The sequence below is a fragment of the Scatophagus argus genome, chromosome 2, assembly GCF_020382885.2.
Source record: "Scatophagus argus isolate fScaArg1 chromosome 2, fScaArg1.pri, whole genome shotgun sequence".
NCBI classification, from domain to species: domain Eukaryota; kingdom Metazoa; phylum Chordata; class Actinopteri; family Scatophagidae; genus Scatophagus; species Scatophagus argus.
The window spans coordinates 27,960,630-27,979,051 of NC_058494.1; the positions used below are offsets into that span (position 1 = coordinate 27,960,630).

The following is an 18,422-nucleotide window of genomic DNA, read 5'->3' on the forward strand; positions in this document are numbered from 1 at the left end:
GGCCGTGTAGAACTGAACCACCATCTTGGTTGGCACCTTGCGTTTCCTCAGCTGCCGCAGGAAGAACATCCTCTGCTGGGCCCTTTTGATGAGGGACCATCAGCTCCCACTTGAGGTCCCGGGTGATGGTGGTACCCAGGAAGCAGAACGAGTCCACCGTGGAGATGGGGGTGTCTGTCAAGGTGAGGGGGAGCGATGGAGCTGGCACTTTCCGAAAGTCAATGATCATCTCCACTGTCTTCTGGGCGTTCAGCTCCAGGTGGTTGTTGTTACCGCACCAGGACACCAGACGGTCCACCTCCCTCCTGTAGGCGGACTCATCCCCGTCCGAGATGAGACCGATGAGGGTGGTGTCGTCTGCAAACTTAATCAGCTTGACAGACTGGTGGCTGGAGGTGCAGCAGTTGGTGTAGATGGAGAAGAGCAGAGGGGAAAGTACACAGCCCTGGGGGGTCGGTGCTGATGGTGCGGGTGTCCGAGACATTCTTCACCAGCCTCACATGCTGTTTCCTGTCTGTCAGGAAGTCAGTGATCCACAGGCAGGTGGGGTCAGGCACGTTCAGCAGGGACAGCTTGTCCTGGAGGAGAGCTGGGCGGATCGTATTGAAAGCAGAGCTGAAGTCCAAGATCCTAACGTAGGTTCCCAGGGAGTCCAGATGCCGCAGGATGAAGTGTAGAGTCAAGTTGGCTGCATCGTCTACAGACCTGTTGGCTCTGTAGGCAAACTGCAGGGGGTCCAGGAGGGGGGTTGTGATGGACTTGAGGTGGGACAGAACCAGGCGCTCAAATGACTTCATGACTACACTCTGTAGTCATACAAATACAAATTAAATATTTATGCATGTTTTTCTTTTCCTGATGTGTGCATACATTAATTTGTCTGCTTACTTGTAGTTTTCACACAATATTGGCACTGCAGGAAGTACTAGGAGGGGCGGCACGGTGGTGCAGTGGTTAGCACTGTCGCCTCATAGCAAGAGGGTTCCAGGTTCGAATCCCGGTCTGGGCCCTTCTATGTGGAGTTTGCATGTTCTCCTTGTGCCTGCGTGGGTTTTCTCCGGGTTCTCCGGCTTCCTCCCACAATCCCAAAAACATGCTCATTAGGTTAATTGGCTACTCTAAATTGCCCCCTAGGTGTGACTGTGAGGGTGTGTGGTTGTTTGTCTTTGTGTGTTGGCCCTGCGATTGACTGGCGACCAGTCCAGGGTGAACCCCGCCTCTCGCCCGTAGTCAGCTGGGATAGGCTCCAGCTCCCCACGACCCTGAGGGATAAGTGGTATAGAAAATGGATGGATGGATGGAAGTACTAGGATACCAATGGCTGAGAAATATAAGAACTAACCAAACAATGACAGACTGAAATTAGAAAATGTATTGTCATTTACTGTTCAAATGTATATATTCATGTGCTTTTAAAATCTTACCAATTTGCTATAGGCTATAAGTTACTTGGCTGTGGGTATAATTTTACTGATCCCTGTAGAACAGCCAACCAATAACCAATGTGAGAAATAAAATAAAAATACTCTCATTTAAATAAAAACTTTCTCTAAATAATGATTTTGTATCTCAAAATAAAAAGTTAGTATCTTTAAAAAATGGCACTTTCTCAAAGTTATAACTCAAAATAATGACTTAATTCAAAAGTTTGGAGGCTTAATGATGAATACCAGGAAATAATGACTCAGTTTCTCAGAATAACAACAAATGTTCTCAAAATTTGCATATTTCCTCATATGCACCAAAAGCAACAGAAAAAAGTGCGTGAGACAAACCTTTGGAGATCGAAATGTTTACCGCCATAGGGTCCCGAGTCTTACTTTCATATTATGGGATTCTTTCCTCCAGAATTTCTAAAATATCATGCTTTATGAATCCACGTCAAACAATATTAATGACTTACAGAATTTAATTTCTAAAATAATTTTAATATGTTGATCAATCATTGTGGTTTATTACCTTTCATAACAATTTATCTTAGGCCGTACAGAGTTTAGGAGTATGAAGCATTTGAAGATATTCCATAAATGACTTCACAATGAACTTCATTAGCTGCATCCCTGAAGAGGTGCGTTTAGCTAGGTGGCCAAGAGCGGCCTCAAGCAATAACAACGTACAGCAATGTGACAAAAGAGACCGCACTTAACCTTTAAATAATGACAAATACGTAACTTAATGTTCGTTAAAATCTCTCGGCCTGAGGGGTGAAGAGATTTCTGAAGAGTTTTGGGACAGAGGCAGGTATGGTAACCTTAGCTAGGTAGTTTCTGGTGCCATCTACGCTCAGCTTATTTTTCTTTATGCTTCCTTGTCATGTTTTGTTTTATACTTCCTGCCTCTATAATTTCCCCCTCCTTTATGATTTGTGATTAGTTTCTATTAATCTATTATTAGGATTTCATCCATAGTGTAATTTATGTGTGTGTTCCTCTCATTCTTTGGCAGTTTGTCTCGAGCCTTGTGTATCGAGCGTCCAGTCGTTTCCTCGTGAGTATCCTGCTTGTTATTTTGGAGTCTTTGCTTTGCTCTTTGCTTACTCCCCATTTGTTTGTTTTATTGGACAGCTTCTTTTTGTTGTGATCCTGGTCTACTGCTTCCTTCTATATTTTGATTATTAAATTATTATTCTTGCTTCAGTTGTCTGTACTTCCTTGTGTTCTTGTTACACAATTGTGACATCAGTGATATCTTGTCATTATGAGGCGGGCCTGAACTGGAAACACAGGAGCTTAGGTGTCAGTATCTTTAAATGAAACAACATTTCTTAGAAAGCTAAAGGCTGCAGTTATGACAAGTCGTTAGTTTTTGTCCTTTGACTGTTCAGAGGGCCTTTCTCAACAATCCAGCAGAACCTTTGCAAACACTGGTGAGTACAGAAGTCAGACTTCTAAAATATAAGCTTTGTCTCGACCACCTGTCCTGCTTTGGCACATACAACACATGGGGCTATGCAAATGTGGAGTGTTATATTGTGTTTCTGTTGTTGTTTACAGAAAACTTCGATTCTTGTGACACTTGTCAAAAAGACAGTTCTGTTATCATAAATGTAGAAGCGTATTTTGAGTATACTCAATATAGGAAAAGAAATCTGTAAAATAACCAAAGAAGTACTGGCAGCTCATTACTGGGACTTTGTCCCGTAACCAAAAAACTGAAATTTTCTGTTAATTACAGAACACAGAAGAAATTCAGAATGAATTCTACAGTATAAAAACTCAAAGTTGTTCATAAATGCACAAAGTAAAAAAAAATGTAATCGGACTTTGTACTATACATAAAAAATGAAGAATGTCTGCTAACTTATGTTTTTTCTACAGTAACATGACATTTTTTCAATATGTTACCTAAAGTAATTTTAAAAAATACTTTACTATTGGGTAACTTAAAAAAATCAAACGAATCTTCTGTGATAAAAACATATTTTTTCACTAACTTAAAGACCTTTCACAATTTTGTAAAAATGCTGAAGTAAAATACAAAGTCGCAATCCCAAAGAGTTAACGTTTGCTAATTTATTACTTTTTCTCGCTACCAATACAAAAAACGACTTTACAACAATCACACTCAATGATGAAATTATTGCAAAACTTGCAAGGGAAAAGGGATGGAGAGGTTTGCTTCTCGTCTGCAGGTGAGATGAAGTCTGTTAAACAAATAGTAAAATATTTTACTGAACTTCACTGACATACAGGAGGGCCAAAACAACAAAAAACTCTGGGGAAATAATCAGCTTACTGTTTGTTGAAGAAGTGGTATCAATCTTCTCAGTCAGAGAAAATGTCTTGAGCCATCATCACTCTTTTTTAATGATATTATTTAGGGGATACTACAACATGTTTGAAAAAAACCTGCACTGTATTCATTCCTGTGCATTTGTCAAGTACGCGCTTCAAAGCTCTTTATGGAGGATGACAAGGTGATCTGGCCAGGCACTCAACAAGGAAATGAATGCAGCACAGAATAATACTTAAAATACTTTTCAGTATCAGCCGGAGAGTCGCTGAGCCTGCTTTCTGGAAAGTGTGAATGGTGCAAGCAGGTTGGAATGCGTAGGCCACGTGCTGTAATTCCCCGGCCCTGTGATTTCCCAGCATGGGATCAATAAAGTAAATCTATCTATCTAGACAAGCGGGACTCTTGTCAACTTTGCAGATTTATTTTTCAGATTCTGAAAATCATTTTCAGTCATGAATGATTTTCATTGTAATTGACAGCAAAATGGAAGATGTAGCTAGTCCTGGATTAGAAGATTTTCAACCTCCAGAAAATACTGCTTAACACCATAATTGAAGACATATTTAAAGTTTTACTTCCTGCTTGCTATATTAATTTCCTTATTAAACTGCCTGGCAAGGCAAAGCCTAACACTTTGAAACCCCCTCTAGATGAACACACAGGAATGAGTACAGTCTGGGCTTTTTTCTCAATTTGTAATACCCTAAATAATACATCTCAATAGTTTACATTTTCAAAGACAATTGGACATTATTCCTTTAACTTTCCATACATAAATGGCGGTAAACAAAATCCCCCAAAAAACCCAATATTACATTACAACTTTGAAAGCACAGGGATGCGTTTACGATTGAACAGCAGTTTCTAAGGCTGTAAGGAAATTACTAGTTTTAACACATGCTAACATTACACTCGAGACAGAGTGAGTAGGTGAGAAACATAGCTCGAGATGACTTACCATTTGAAGAGCTGAGTGTTTCCCTGGAGGTGAGGACTTGGCCTTGTAAAGCTCTAGGCGCCATCTTGGAAAGGCAGTGCTAGCTTCTGTAACGTTAGGCAAAACAGAAGAAAAGAAATATCTAAATCAACACACCATATGTTAAATGATGCATTGATTTTTTCAAATTAAATTTAAAATAAAGTAAATCTCCTCTTTCTGAACTCAAGCAGTCAGTTTGCCTCAAATAAATAATTTGCACTTGGCATACACCATACCAATGAACTAGAAAAACATTTGAACATATAAAATCATTTGACTTGACCTGACTTAAGTTGTAAAATTTAAACATGTTTGAGTATGATGGGATTAAGCTTTTCAAAAGACACCTAGCTTATGTTTTGTTAGCTGAACACAACGTCTTCTCGCGACCAAACAACACAACGGTCAAGAACGTAAAGTTTTAGCTAATGTTAGCTACTTACGTAAATGCTAAGAAAACTGCAACTTCTTCAAGAGCTCCAAAAAGTAATTACCGTTTACAATCAAAATGGAGCTGGAGGAGGTTAACCTTGTCAGTTCACAGCTAGTGGTTGACAGACACGCACAGTGGAGATGGAGGGTATTGTTTCACGTGTGAGCTCCTGCTTCCATTAAAAATACTGGCCATAGAATCTTAAATTCCCAGATGCTGACCAACTGTCACAAAGGCTGAGGCAGGATGGAGTAACCAAATAACATAACAGGTGATTATTTGTGTTGATCTAGCATAACAAAAATCTCTACAAAGCTGCTGAGTTTGTAAGGAAAAAATAAATTCTTTAATATCCCAAACCAAGTGATGGCTAATAACTTAGGATAAAGCTGTGAACAAAAGCAGATGTTATTTCTTTTTAAATTTACATTATTAATTCCAAGCTGGGAAATTACTTCATCATTATTCAACAAATATTCACAGTCATACTTTAAGTATACACGACCAACTGCTGAGGCATCATTCATACAGATGAACTTTATGGACCATTTGTGAAGAATTCTTTCACCACAGCTTTTTTTTAAATTGTATTCTCAGTGTTTAGATATGTTTTCCACATCTATACAATTTAAAGTTTTAAAATCGCTGTAATCATACTTTGATATTTTTATAAAAGTGATATAAAGGTACCAATAATGTTATACTTTACGTTTGTTCTCAGTGTGCAGATATGTTTGCTGCCAGCAGTCTGCCATCTGAAGACCAGTTTCTGTGCTCCATCTGTCTGGATGTCTTCACTGATCCAGTCACCATACCATGTGGACACAACTTCTGCAAAACCTGCATCACTGAGCACTGGGACCATCATGATCAGTACTTGTGTCCCATGTGTAAAAAGGTTTTCAACACAAGACCTGAGCTGTACATCAACACCTTCATCTCTGAGATGGTTGCTCAGTTCAGACAGTCAGCTCAACAGGAAGCCAGCAGCAGCTCAGAGGAACAAGTTTTCAAACTAGCAGAGGTTCCTTGTGACGTCTGCACTGAAACCAAACTGAAGGCCCTGAAGTCCTGCCTGGTGTGTCTGGTCTCCTACTGTGAGACTCACCTGGAGCCTCACCTGACAGCTGCAGGCCTGAAAAGACATCAGCTGATTGACCCTGTGGAGAACCTGGAAGACAGGATGTGTAAGCAGCACGATAAACCTCTGGAGCTCTTCTGTAAGACCGACCAGATGTGTGTCTGCACTCACTGTCCTGCTTCAGACCACAAGACACATGAAGTTGTTCCTCTGAAAGAAGGATATGAAGAAAAGAAGGCAAAGCTGAGGAAGACAAACACTGAACTTCAGCAGATGATCCAGGAGAGACGACTGAAGATTCAGGAGGTCAAACACTCAGTGGAGCTCAGTAAGGAAGGTGCAGACAGAGAGACAGCAGAAGGTGTTCAGGTCTTCACTGCTCTAAAGGAGTGTGTTGACAGAAGCCTGGACGAGTTCATCAAGACGATAGAAAAGAAGCAGAAAGCAACAGAAAAACAGGCAGACATTTTCATCAAAGATCTGGAACAGGAAATCTCTGAGCTGAAGAAGAGAAGCTCTGAGGTGGAGCAGATCTCACAGTCTGAAGACCACGTCCATCTTCTCCAAAGCTTCCCATCTCTGAAGGTTGTCCCTCCCACTATGGACTGGTCAGATGTCAGTGTCCCTCCAGCATCCTATGATGGGACTGTGACGAGAGCTTTGGTTCAGCTGGAGGAGACACTCAGTGAACGGACGAAGAAGCTTCTCGCTGAGGCTGAGCTGAAGAGGGTCCAGCAGTATGCAGTGGACGTGACTCTGGATCCTGACACAGCACATCCCAGTCTTGTCCTGTCTGATGATGGGAAACAAGTGACTCACGGTCATGTAAGGAAAAATCTCCCAGACAACCCAAAGAGATTTTCTTACTGTGTTTTTGTTTTAGGAAAGCAGAGTTTCTCTTCAGGCAGATTTTACTTTGAGGTTCAGGTCAAAGGGAAGACAGCGTGGAATCTGGGAGTGGTCAGAGAGTCGGTAGACAGGAAGAGACTAATCCCACTGAGCCCTCAGAAGGGTTACAGGGCAATATGGCTGAGAAATGGAGCTGAGTATGAGGCTCTTGCTGACCCTCCAGTCCGTCTCTCTCTGAAGTCTCAGCCCCAGAAGGTGGGGGTGTTTGTGGATTATGAGGAGGGTCTGGTCTCCTTTTATGATGCAGAAGATGCAGCTCTGATCTTCTCCTTTACTGGCTGCTCCTTCACTGAGAAACTCTTCCCGTACTTCAGTCCTGATCTTAACCATGGTGGTAGAAACTCTGCACCTCTGGTCATCTGTCCTGTCAGTCACACTGATGATATTCAAATGGAAAGACTGTGATGTAAAGGAACAAATATGCAGTTATTTACTCTGGATTTTTCTTTCTCTGAGCTACTTTAAGCCGAAATGATTCATCAACCAATTGTTCAGTCAGTCATAATGATTGTTAGTTACAACATTACAATATTTATTCAGTTTTTTAAAAAAACCTTTTCAGTTGTTGTTGGGTTTTTTTTTTATTAAAACCAGCAACAACAACTAATTAAATGATGAATGGTAAGTAAGTGTTTAATATTCTTCTCTCAATCATTCAGTGATTTATTGACTCTTTTTTTTACTTGTAGTTAAAGTCTAATAATACAGTCTAAAGGTCTAGCACAAATATTTTTTCAATCAAGGTAGAGATAAAAAGGATATTAAAGGTGCAATTGGTAAAATATGAGTATATATGAGTATCACTTTTTTCTTGATGGTGTTGTTCTTAGTTTAGCTCTTTTCATATAAAATGATAGTTTATAGGTGATGTTTACTACAGTAGTGGAGGAAATATGTAGATCCTTAAGTGAAAGTACCCATACCTGTTGTTACAAGTAAAAGGCCCACACTGAAAATGTTGCTTAAGTATAAACAAGTAAATATATTTGGGGTATTTAAAAACAATAAAAAGAAATTAATTAACTGACTGATTATGTATCCATTTTTCTATGTGAAATGTTTGATTTCAGCTTATGCCATGTAATTACAGACACAAAACAAAACAGTGTATCAACACTCAAATTTGTGCCTGACAAAATGTATTGTTACTTTAATTCCTTCACAGCAAACAAACATCAGCACTTCACTTACTTTTACTTTGAAATGTCATCTCTTTTCCCATTCGGAAAACCTGAAGGTTGAAATTATTTTGAAAGTTCCGGAAGCTGTACTGTGTGTGCGGAAGCGGACTTGACGGTGCTGATGATGCTGAAGAGAGCATCCTCCGCTGCAGGTCTTGAGCCAGACAGGCCCCGTGTTTCGGTAGATGTGATGTTTGAAAGCGCAGTATTGTTAACTTTATCTCGTATGACGTCATCACCGTGAGCTCAGGCGGCTCCCGGGGATCTCGAGTTTCAGGCTGCCGCGCACGTCCTGAGCTCAGCGATGGTGGATTTGTCCGAGAGTGGCGCAGTGTCGCCCGGACACGGCAGACACGGACAGGGATCTGGCTCCGGGAATAACGGGAAGAAAACATCGAAAAAGTCGCGAACGAGAAGAGGCAAACGCGGCCGGAGAAGAAGGAATAAAAAGAACAACAGGAACAGCAAAACGCCGCCACCGTATTTTCCACCGGAGGTAGCTTCCGTGTATCCCGGGGATTAACGGGACATCCAGCCCGCTAAAGTAGCCAGCTAGCTAGTGGTACTGCAGCAAACCTGAGCCAGTTTCAGGCTAACTTCTGACGACATGTATCTCAGCACGTCAGTAAATATCTGTAGCATGCTGTGACAGTACTGTTGGTGTGAGATACCCCCACCCGACACTGACTGCTGTCCGGAGGAAACGTCACACCAAACCGCACTTAAATATCTCACAATTTAACATTATTTGGACCAAATGGTGAAGGCACAAGTGGCATAAAAGTTGATTACGTATCTTTTCTGAAATAAAACAGAAAAACTAACAATTCAGCTTATGCTTCAAGCATAAAAATGAGTGCTTGCGTTTCTATATTTATCTTCCAAATCTCAGCACTGTTTAACACAAAAATCTACTGTGGACTTATTTGGTGGGAGAATCCTGGGGAAACAGCTGTGAAAAGATATTCAGGCAATGTGATTGTATGCCGAATAGAGACTTTCATCTTTTAGATATAGGAAAAGGTCAGAGTCGATCTTTATATGGTACTTGGAGCTTCTTTGGTCCAAATAAACGTTAAATTGGCAGAATAGTCAATGAAAATGGGCGCGCGGATGCACGTTGCCGCCCACGTAAGGGAACGTAAGGGAACGTAAGGGGTTGCGGTGCAGTCAGTTGAAAACATAATGTGTCAGCGCTCACCACCAGGCATCATCATCCTCATCCTCATCCTCATCTGTGAGACACACAAACAGGGACAGACAGCAGCGTCCACGTACTGTAGCACATGGACTGTGTGGTGTGAGTCCGTCCATTTGGACACGAGTCTGTCTTTCAGTGTCCTCATCCGTCTTCTTTCTGTTTTCAGGCTGAAGAAGGAAACATTGAGTACAAGGTAACCAACTCAATAAATATTTATTGTTAGTTATTTTCTTCAGCTATTCAGGTCCAGGTTGTATTTAATGATTAATTATTGTATAGAAATGATGTCGTTATATTAACCTAATTAGTAATTAGTTAATAATTGTTAGTCAGTATAAACACACATAACTTTGTCAACATTTTGCTGGTGAAGTGTGGAGGACTGAACCTGCCAATAACCAAACAAGTAAACAAATTACTCAATAAATACATTAACATACCTTCAATGCACCAACAATACCTAAAAAAATACTGGAATTAATTAATTAATTTGTGAAATGTGACTTAATTTACATTTATGTATTAATTCACAAAGCCATTTGCTTTTATGCTGGCAGACAGGAAAAAGTACCTGCAATATAATTTGTGAGTTATTTTTATGTTTGTGTGAATGTTAGTTTATTAGTTTCTTACATTTTTGGTGTCTTAGCGTTTTTGTTTATAGTAACAATTTTGACACCAATATGTCAATAAAAATAGGATTTCTGAACATAAAACAGATAAAAACCAAATCCTTTTGCGATGGTGATGACAGCCTGCAGTCAAACATGTCAGCGTTAACATGAGTTCATCGGCGCCCCCTGGTGGACAAACTCACGCAGTCACAGCGTCTGAATGACCTTCAGCGTTTCTTTCACATTTCTTTGCTGTATTCAGACAGTTTACTTCAGTACTAATACTGCACTGCGAGTAAAAGTTCAGCGTTGTTCGGCTGTAAGGTTCCCCACCAGCTGCCGTACGCTCGGAGAGAGATTTATTTCAGTTTTAGTTCAACTGGCCACTAAAGTTGTGTACATAAAGCTGCAAGAATTTAGCGATTAATCAGTGAATTGGCTTACAGAAAGTAAACCAGCAGCCATTTTAACAGTCAGATGGTTTAGTAACGTTGCACTGTTGGAAAGTTAACAGACCTGTCTGTGTATTTATTTCTATTTCCTGGACAAAATGTTTGCAGAAGATGTTGAGCAAAGCGTTTCTTTGACTTGTGGTCTGTCTGGCTGTGAGCTCTGTGGACGTTTTCCTGTTCATCCGTCACGTTGCTGTCCCTGTGCTCGTGTCGTAGCTGAAGCTGGTTAATCCCACGCAGTATCGCTTCGAGCATCTGGCCACGCAGCTGAAGTGGCGTCTGCAGGAGGGCCGCGGCGAGGCCGTCTACCAGATCGGAGTGGAGGACAACGGCCTGCTGGTGGGCCTGACCGAGGCCGACATGAAGGCCTCGCTCAAGACCTTAAAGAGGATGGCAGAGAAGTAGGTCACCTCCTCCGACAGGTGATGCTACACCTGGAAGACTGCTGAGGCAGCTGTCAGAGGAGCTGCTGAGCCGTTCTGAAACGTGCCAGTACAAATCATGAAATTTGTTGTCATGTGAAACATTTGTTCACATTAGGTGACATTCAGACTCACTGGCCGAAGCCGCTTCACTAAACGAACGTGAACGTAGTGATGGAGTTGACTGAGTGCAGCGCCGTGCTGTGAGCTGTTTCAGTTTGTTCAGGTTTTCCTTCTGTGTCTCATCAGGGTCGGCGCTGACATCACTCTCCTCCGAGAGAGGGAGGTGGACTACGACTCGGACAGAAGCACCCGCAAAATCGCAGAAGTCCTGGTTCGAAAGGTTCCTGATGATCAGCAGGTGAGATGCTGCTCATGCATCACACCTTGAGTTCGATCGTTCAGGTCTCAGTTGAACTTGTTGGGTTTTCCTCTTAATTTAGTTTCTTTTCACGTTGCAAAAAATGCAAACCGGAATGCGTCACCGATGACAGTTAAGTCCACATCAGGCAGGTGGGAGTGCAGCAGCTGTCCTGATAAATCCTGAGCTCCGTCACTGCTGTCAAAAAATATTTATTTTATTTTAGAAGCTAAAAAACGTTTGATGGGTCCTGAACCAATGACCATCACTGGTCTCGGTTCATTGATGTGTCCGAGGGTTTTGTTAGCAAATGCTGTAGAAGGAAACATGAAAATCTCCTGAGCTTGTGTTGACCGCAGACGTCATTCCAGGCATTTTAACAAAAGCATTTAAGAAAACTTGTTGACTTTGAGCCGAGGAACCCTAACTGGAAGTGCAAAAGTGCTGACTTCTTCCTGGGGTTTTCGACTCCTTCCTACAGCACTTCATGTGAAATGAGCTGGTTGAGGTCCGGTTCGGCTCAGATTTGAGTCCCCTTCCCCTAAAGGGTCACCATGAGTTGTTTGGGTCCAAACCCAAGTACGATTCCTTTGTTCAGATCTCAGGTTGTTCAGACATTAAAAAGGATGACCACAAACTGAGCTCAGCTGCAGGCAGCAACAGGATCCTTTTTAAACAGACTTTTATCTGTTCGTTACCCTCCATCATGTTGTTTTGGACTGCGACAGTTCCTGGACCTGCGGGTGGCGGTTCTAGGGAACGTGGACTCGGGGAAGTCGACCTTGCTGGGCGTCCTGACGCAGGGCGAGCTGGACAACGGCCGAGGCCGAGCGCGGCTCAACCTCTTCAGACATCTGCACGAGATCCAGACGGGTCGCACGTCCAGCATCAGCTTCGAGATCCTGGGCTTCAACAGCAAAGGGGAGGTGAGCACCCCGAGAGAGCTGAGCCTCGCTTAGAAATACGGTCATTGTGTCACCACGCCGACTCGCAGGTGAATGACGTGACTTGGAGTCGCATGTTTTCGAGTTACATTGTAACATAAAGCGTTTATTATGCTAATTAAACATACAGTTTAATATAATGTAGAGATGCAGGATGGCATCAGCGTGTTGTCACCATCTGCCTTAAAATGAAACGTCGGCCCGGCGTGCACCTTTTTGCTAATACGAGAGGCTGATAGGCTGACGCCGTGATGACGACCACAGAAGCTGCTTTCTCCGCTTGTCTGCTTTCTGAATCCAACGCAGGTGGTGAACTACAGCGAGTCTCGCACAGCCGAGGAGATCTGTGAGAGCTCCTCCAAGATGATCACCTTCATCGACCTGGCCGGACACCACAAGTACCTGAAGACCACCATCTTCGGCCTCACCAGCTACTGCCCCGACTTCGCCATGCTGGTGGTGAGCGCCAACACGGGCATCGGTGAGCTGCAGCGTCACACTCGCTCCACACAGGAAGCCACAGCATCAGTTCAGTTCAGTTCAGATCGTTTATGTAGGATCAACTCACAACAAGTGCTGTCACATGACGCTTTGCCATCAGAGCAGAGACTCAAGAGACTCAACAAAACCGCCGTGAGCAGGCGCTTGGCGACAGTGGGGAGGAAAAACTGCCTCTCAGGACGCAGAAACCTGAGAGCAGACCCCGACTCGATGTGGGCGGCCATCAGACCATAAAAGTCAAAGTCCCTCATCACCCTGCTGAAACAGTCCTGTTAAAAGCTGCAGTTGACAGCTGTTTTTAATCTTCCACTCATTTATCGATTATTTGTTTGGGTCTAAAGCTGTGGAAGAAGACCCAACGGTTCATCAGAGCTAATTGACTTATTGTCATAATTGGTGGAATAAATTTTCTGTCAATCGACAAATCAGATTTTAAAGAAGTAAAAACAACACAGTGAAGTCACCACTAGAGGTCAGGAGTGAGCAGCGTTGGCCGTTCAGAGTCACAGCTGGTTTACTGTGCGACCTGTAGTGACCTCACACACACTTTGTTTACTGTAAACATTAAGTGAAACATTAAGCCTCCGCAGAACTACGCGGTCTCAGACTGCGCAGGACCACAATGCTGATTCAAGACAGAAAAGACAAACGGACAACAAACAACACGCAGTCAACCTGTAGGAGATAAAAGACTGAATGAGTGTTTCTCTCCTGAGACCTGCCTGGTGCCTTCTGGGTAACCAAGTCTTTTAATCGGTTGTGTTCCTGCGCTCCGTCCAGCTGGCACGACGCGGGAACACCTGGGCCTGGCCATGGCGCTCAAAGTTCCCATCTTCATCGTGGTCAGCAAAGTGGACCTGTGCTCCCGCGGCACCGTGGAGCGAACCGTCCGACAGCTGGAGCGAGTCCTGAAGCAGCCGGGCTGCAACAAGGTTCCCATGGTGGTGTCCACCCCCGACGACGCCGTGACCGCCGCTCAGCAGTTCGCTCAGTCTGCCTGGTGGGTAAAAATACGACTAATACTGCAACTAATACTACTGCTACTTTGAATACTTTGAGTACATTTTGCTGATGATGCTGCCTTACTTTTACTGAAGTAACATTTTCAGCACTGGACGTTTACTTGTAGCAAAGTATTTTTCCCATGTGGTGTTAGTACTTTTCCTGTAGTAAAGCATCTGAGCTCCTCCTGCGCTGCTGTTCACGTGATCTGAATGTGTCAGCTGTGACGGACGTGGAGGTCTTCAGTGGGACTGATGCTGACGCTTCAGTCAAATCTGCTGGTCCTGCTGAGAGGATCAGATGCTCCTTCAAACTGGATTCGACTCGTCGTTCTCTCCTCCCGCTGCTCCGTCTGTCCTCCTCCGTCTGTCCTCCTCCGTCTGTCCTCCTCCGTCTGTCCTCCTCCGGCCTGTTTTTGTTCACAGGTGATTGATCGTCTCCCTGAGGTGGAAAAGGGCTGTTCCGTGCATTTTCTTCTGCCCTTTGTGCTCCAACCGTCCACTTTTCTGAACTGTCAGACCTGAGCGAGAGAGTCCACAGTGGACAAAATATTAGAAACACCTGTCAGCATGATTAACGTTTCCACTGTGTGTGTGTGTGTGTGTGTGTGTGTGTGTGTGTGTGTGTGTGTGTGCGCGCGCAGCATCACGCCCATCTTCACCCTGTCCAGTGTGTCTGGAGAGAGTCTGGACCTGCTGAAGGTTTTCCTGAACATCCTCCCTCCACTGAGCAACAGCAAGGAGCAGGAGGAGCTGATGCAGCAGCTCACCGAGTTCCAGGTACACACACACACGCACACACACGCACACAATGAAAACCTTCTCTCACTCATGGTGTGTGTGTGTGCGTGCGTGTGTGTGCGCGCAGGTGGATGAGATCTACTCAGTTCCTGACGTGGGGACTGTGGTGGGAGGAACTCTGTACAGGTGAGATGATAGAGGGTTTGGGAAGTCTGAAAAGTTTAAAAGTAGTAGTATACGAGTACTGCGTGTACTGCAGTAGTGACGCTGGCTGTGTGTCTTTCAGCGGAGTGTGCAGGGAGGGCGAGAGGCTGGTGGTCGGGCCCACCGACGAGGGCCGCTTCCTGCGCCTGAAGGTGGGCAGCATCCAGAGGAACCGCTCGGCCTGCAGGGTCCTGAGGGCCGGACAGGCCGCCACGCTGGCTCTGGGGAACTTTGACCGCTCGCTGCTGCGTAAGGTCAGAGGTCACATGACTTGAGGTTCTACCTCACCGATGGTGAAGGTCTCATGGCGGTAAAGTTAATCATCCAGCACTTCTGTTCTCAGGTGTGTAGTGACTTCGCAGGGCTGCTACTCTGACTTTAGACCGAGAGAGGAGATGAGAGCTTTAAAGGAACAGCCCCCCCCCACACACACACTCCTCATGAGCATGTCCTGACCGTGTCGTCTGATTGGCTGTTGCAGGGTATGGTGATGGTCAGCCCTAAGATGAACCCGACCATCTGCTGCCAGTTTGACGCGGCCATCGTGCTGCTCTTCCACGCTAAGACCTTCCGGCGGGGCTCACAGGTCACCGTGCACGTCGGCAACGTCAGACAGACGGCCACGGTGGAGTGCCTCCACGGGAAGGTCGGTCCGTACATCCTGGTCTGTAGATGGTGTTGAGCTTGTGAGCAGTGCGCCCTCTGGTGGCTGCCTGGTGTAACTGCGTCCGTGTCTCTGCTGCAGGACGAGCTGCGTACAGGCGAGCGAGCTGTGGTTCGCTTCCGCTTCATCAAGCACCCCGAGTACCTGCGACTGGGCGCCAAGCTGCTCTTCAGGGAGGGCGTCACCAAAGGCATCGGCCACGTCACCCGCCTGCTGCCGCCCTCCCAGAACCAAGACCAGAACCAGAACCACGACCAGAACGTGCAGGAGCATTAAAGACTTCGACCGGTCAGACGTCAGCTCTGATCGGGTTTACTCTCCCGCCACATGGCGGCACACTAACTCTCCCATCCCGGATCTATAGTTCTGACCTCATTCGCCCCTGCTGTGATGTCAGAGTCCATCATCATCAGCATCATCATCATCTTCCTCCCAGCAGACGTTCGTGTCTGGAGTTAAAGCTGGCTGACCTCAGTGGACTTAAGCCTGGACGGTTAATCTGATGTTGTGCCACAGTTTGCTTTAAGAGGCTCCGCTTCCTCGTGAGGAGGCAGCGGGATTGTCTTTGGGGGCGGGTTGGCTTTGAGGATTGTGGCCAACACAACACGGGTCCACACACGCACGGTGCGCACGGTGTGTGCGCAGTGCGGCGTTTGAAGAGGCCCGAGGTGGATCTCATGGTGCTGGTTCTGCCTGTTTCTCTCACTGCGGGAGGACGGTGGCTGACCAGGGTCAGTTTTAGACAGACAGGAAGCTACAGGAGAACAAACCAGAGGGTGAAAGGGACGAAACGTGTTGGCTTCACTGGCCGGCTGATTTCTCGGAGAATCTGACGTCCCTGACAACGTAATGACGTTATGCTAATTTGTTAGCTCAGCTGAAGCTGGAAGTGAAAGTTTGAATTCTCACTCTGAGGTCAACTTTGGAGAAATTTGGTGTGAATTTGAGAACCAGTAGATAATTTAATCACATTAGCTCGTGTGCTCAGTGGGTATTAATGACTGAGTTTTCAGTGCTGATTAGCCGATTAGGAAAAGATATTTGGAATTTGTACACATTCGCAGTAAAAATAAAAAAATCTTAGTGTGAGAATTTAGAAAGGCCAGTGATGAAGTGTAATGAAGTACATTTACTCAAGTACTGTGCTGAAGTACAGTTCTGAGGTATTTCGTACTTCCACTCCACGACGTTTGGAGATAAATCTGCTGCTTTTTACTGCTCTGCATTTGTGAGAAAACTGGAGTTAATGATTCACTCAGATTATTAATGCAAAAGATAAACAGTTATCTATCAGACGACTGCTGTTACTTTAAAACAAATTGATTTTACAGGCCGTCTTAACAATAAAACCAGCCAGGCCCTTTTGGTGATCAGAAAAATGTTTGGCTTTCTTAAATGGATGAGTTTTGCTGCGTGCTTCATTTCAGCTCACGTGTTTACAAACGAGCGCGTGGGATTCGTTAACCTGAGAGTTTTCTAAGGACGCCTCTCGACGCCTCCGGGCCTCCGTACGTACCGAAGGAGTTCAGACTGATGCGATCTGACTGGATCTTCATGCTTTTATTTTTACACCACTCCCTGAAAACCAGCTGACTTCCTGTCGTTTATTCCAGCCCCTCGTGGGGTTAATCAGCCGTTGGACGATGACACTCGGCATTTCCAAATGACTTGCATCTTGTTCTGTCCGTGTTTGCTGAAGACATTAAAGGTTTGTAGGTTTGATGTGTCAGGCAGCTCGCTGCAGCTAAACATAACCTGCATGCTCTTTGACTCTAAAACATGAAGTGTGTATCCAGTGCTGAGACGGATTTTAATGTCATTTTTTGGAGATTCTGTGCAATTTAAAACCTAAAAATATCGAATGTACTTTCCGTGGAGTTTGAATTTGCTTACTGTTTGAATGGAGTTACTGTTGAGTGTGCATGTGTGATGATGATGATGATGCCGGTGAGGAGATCTTCATCGGCTCATCGTGCAGAATGATGACGACATTAATGAGTGGATTTATCAGCTTGTTTTTCCTGACCGTCCTTCAAGCTAATAAATAAACAGTTACAGTGAAAAATGACTGAACAGGACTGAAATCTGTTGCTCTGCAGAGTTTTTCTTTTGATTGTCTTCCACAAAGTCAGACAACAACATGGACGGAGTGTGTTTAGCTTAGCTTAGCACAAAGACTGGAAGCAGGTGGAAACTGTTAGCCTAGCAGATACAAAAGGATACACCTGTGATGAAAAAAAAAAAAAAAATCAACTAAGCTGAGTAATCAAGTGTTTCCCCTGTATGCATCTAAAATACGACTGCTGCCAAAAGTGAAGCCAAAACATCTGATCGCCCCCTGGTGGCTGGCTGCAGTACAGCTCATAAGCTCCTCCCCCTCCGTGTTAGCAGATGGGACACGAGCCAAACTAAAAACTCAAAGTACACGTCAAATAAATTTTTCCCAAAGATGATTTCTGTCATTTTACTTTAGTTCTTATCATGCTGACGTTTGTTCAAGTGTTCATTTTTCTGATCAGTTTGGTTTTAATTGGTTATTAGATGCTATAAAAAGGGTCTGAAATGTCATGATTGACAGCTGAGTGCTGCTCCTGATTGGCTCAGACAGGTGTATGGACGGGAACTCGATAATGCGGCTCCTCCTCCTGATTGCTACTGCACAGACTCTGGCTCCAAATGACATCACCAGAACAAGGTATCACCGGGGAATGTTGGGTTTTCTGTTTCACAAAATTTAATTAGTTTAATTAATTTAGAGTTTGGCTCAGACCTGCTCTAAAGTGTCATGAGATAACTTCTGTTGTGAATTGGTGCTACATACATAAACTGAATTGAACTGAAAGATGGCAGCGCTCGTATCAGGAATACTTTGGCTTCTCTTTAATATGGTGGGAGGAAGTGGAGACGTGTCGGCCATCTTTATGTGTCAGTGGATCAGTTCACACACCTGTGAATAGGCTGAAGCGTATCAACGACAAACGTTTACCTGATGATGTCAG

The 18,422-nt window shown here is 44.3% G+C and overlaps 2 protein-coding genes and 1 long non-coding RNA gene across 6 annotated transcripts; 2 read left to right on the forward strand and 1 right to left on the reverse strand.

The window, feature by feature from the left end:
• The first annotated feature begins 751 nt into the window (after positions 1-751).
• LOC124052435 (E3 ubiquitin-protein ligase TRIM39-like) lies at positions 752-8,161 on the forward strand. The gene is made up of 3 exons (XM_046376673.1): positions 752-922; positions 1,305-2,866; positions 5,869-8,161. Exon 3 carries the CDS (start codon positions 5,878-5,880, stop codon positions 7,540-7,542), a length of 1,665 nt encoding a protein of 554 aa, XP_046232629.1. The 5' UTR covers positions 752-922; positions 1,305-2,866; positions 5,869-5,877; the 3' UTR covers positions 7,543-8,161.
• Positions 3,502-5,578, reverse strand: LOC124052442. Of its 2 annotated transcripts, none has more exons than XR_006841997.1 (3): positions 5,209-5,578; positions 4,694-4,779; positions 3,502-3,643 (listed from the first exon to the last, which is right to left on the reverse strand). It is a non-coding gene; the product is annotated as an uncharacterized LOC124052442 (long non-coding RNA). The 2 variants fall into 2 exon arrangements; XR_006841996.1 differs by having other exon boundaries at positions 5,158-5,578.
• A 216-nt stretch (positions 8,162-8,377) lies between the features above and the next one.
• gtpbp2b (GTP binding protein 2b) lies at positions 8,378-17,488 on the forward strand. Of its 3 annotated transcripts, none has more exons than XM_046376651.1 (12): positions 8,378-8,499; positions 9,686-9,712; positions 10,802-10,986; positions 11,257-11,368; positions 12,097-12,294; positions 12,619-12,793; positions 13,594-13,813; positions 14,459-14,594; positions 14,683-14,741; positions 14,842-15,013; positions 15,241-15,405; positions 15,505-17,488. In XM_046376651.1, the coding sequence occupies exons 1-12, from the start codon at positions 8,440-8,442 to the stop codon at positions 15,697-15,699; spliced, it is 1,704 nt and encodes a 567-aa protein (XP_046232607.1). In that variant the 5' UTR covers positions 8,378-8,439; the 3' UTR covers positions 15,700-17,488. The 3 variants fall into 3 exon arrangements, with proteins under 3 accessions (XP_046232607.1, XP_046232600.1, XP_046232616.1); XM_046376644.1 differs by having other exon boundaries at positions 8,381-8,814; XM_046376660.1 differs by lacking the exon at positions 8,378-8,499 and adding an exon at positions 8,825-9,555.
• The last annotated feature ends 934 nt before the right edge of the window (positions 17,489-18,422 follow it).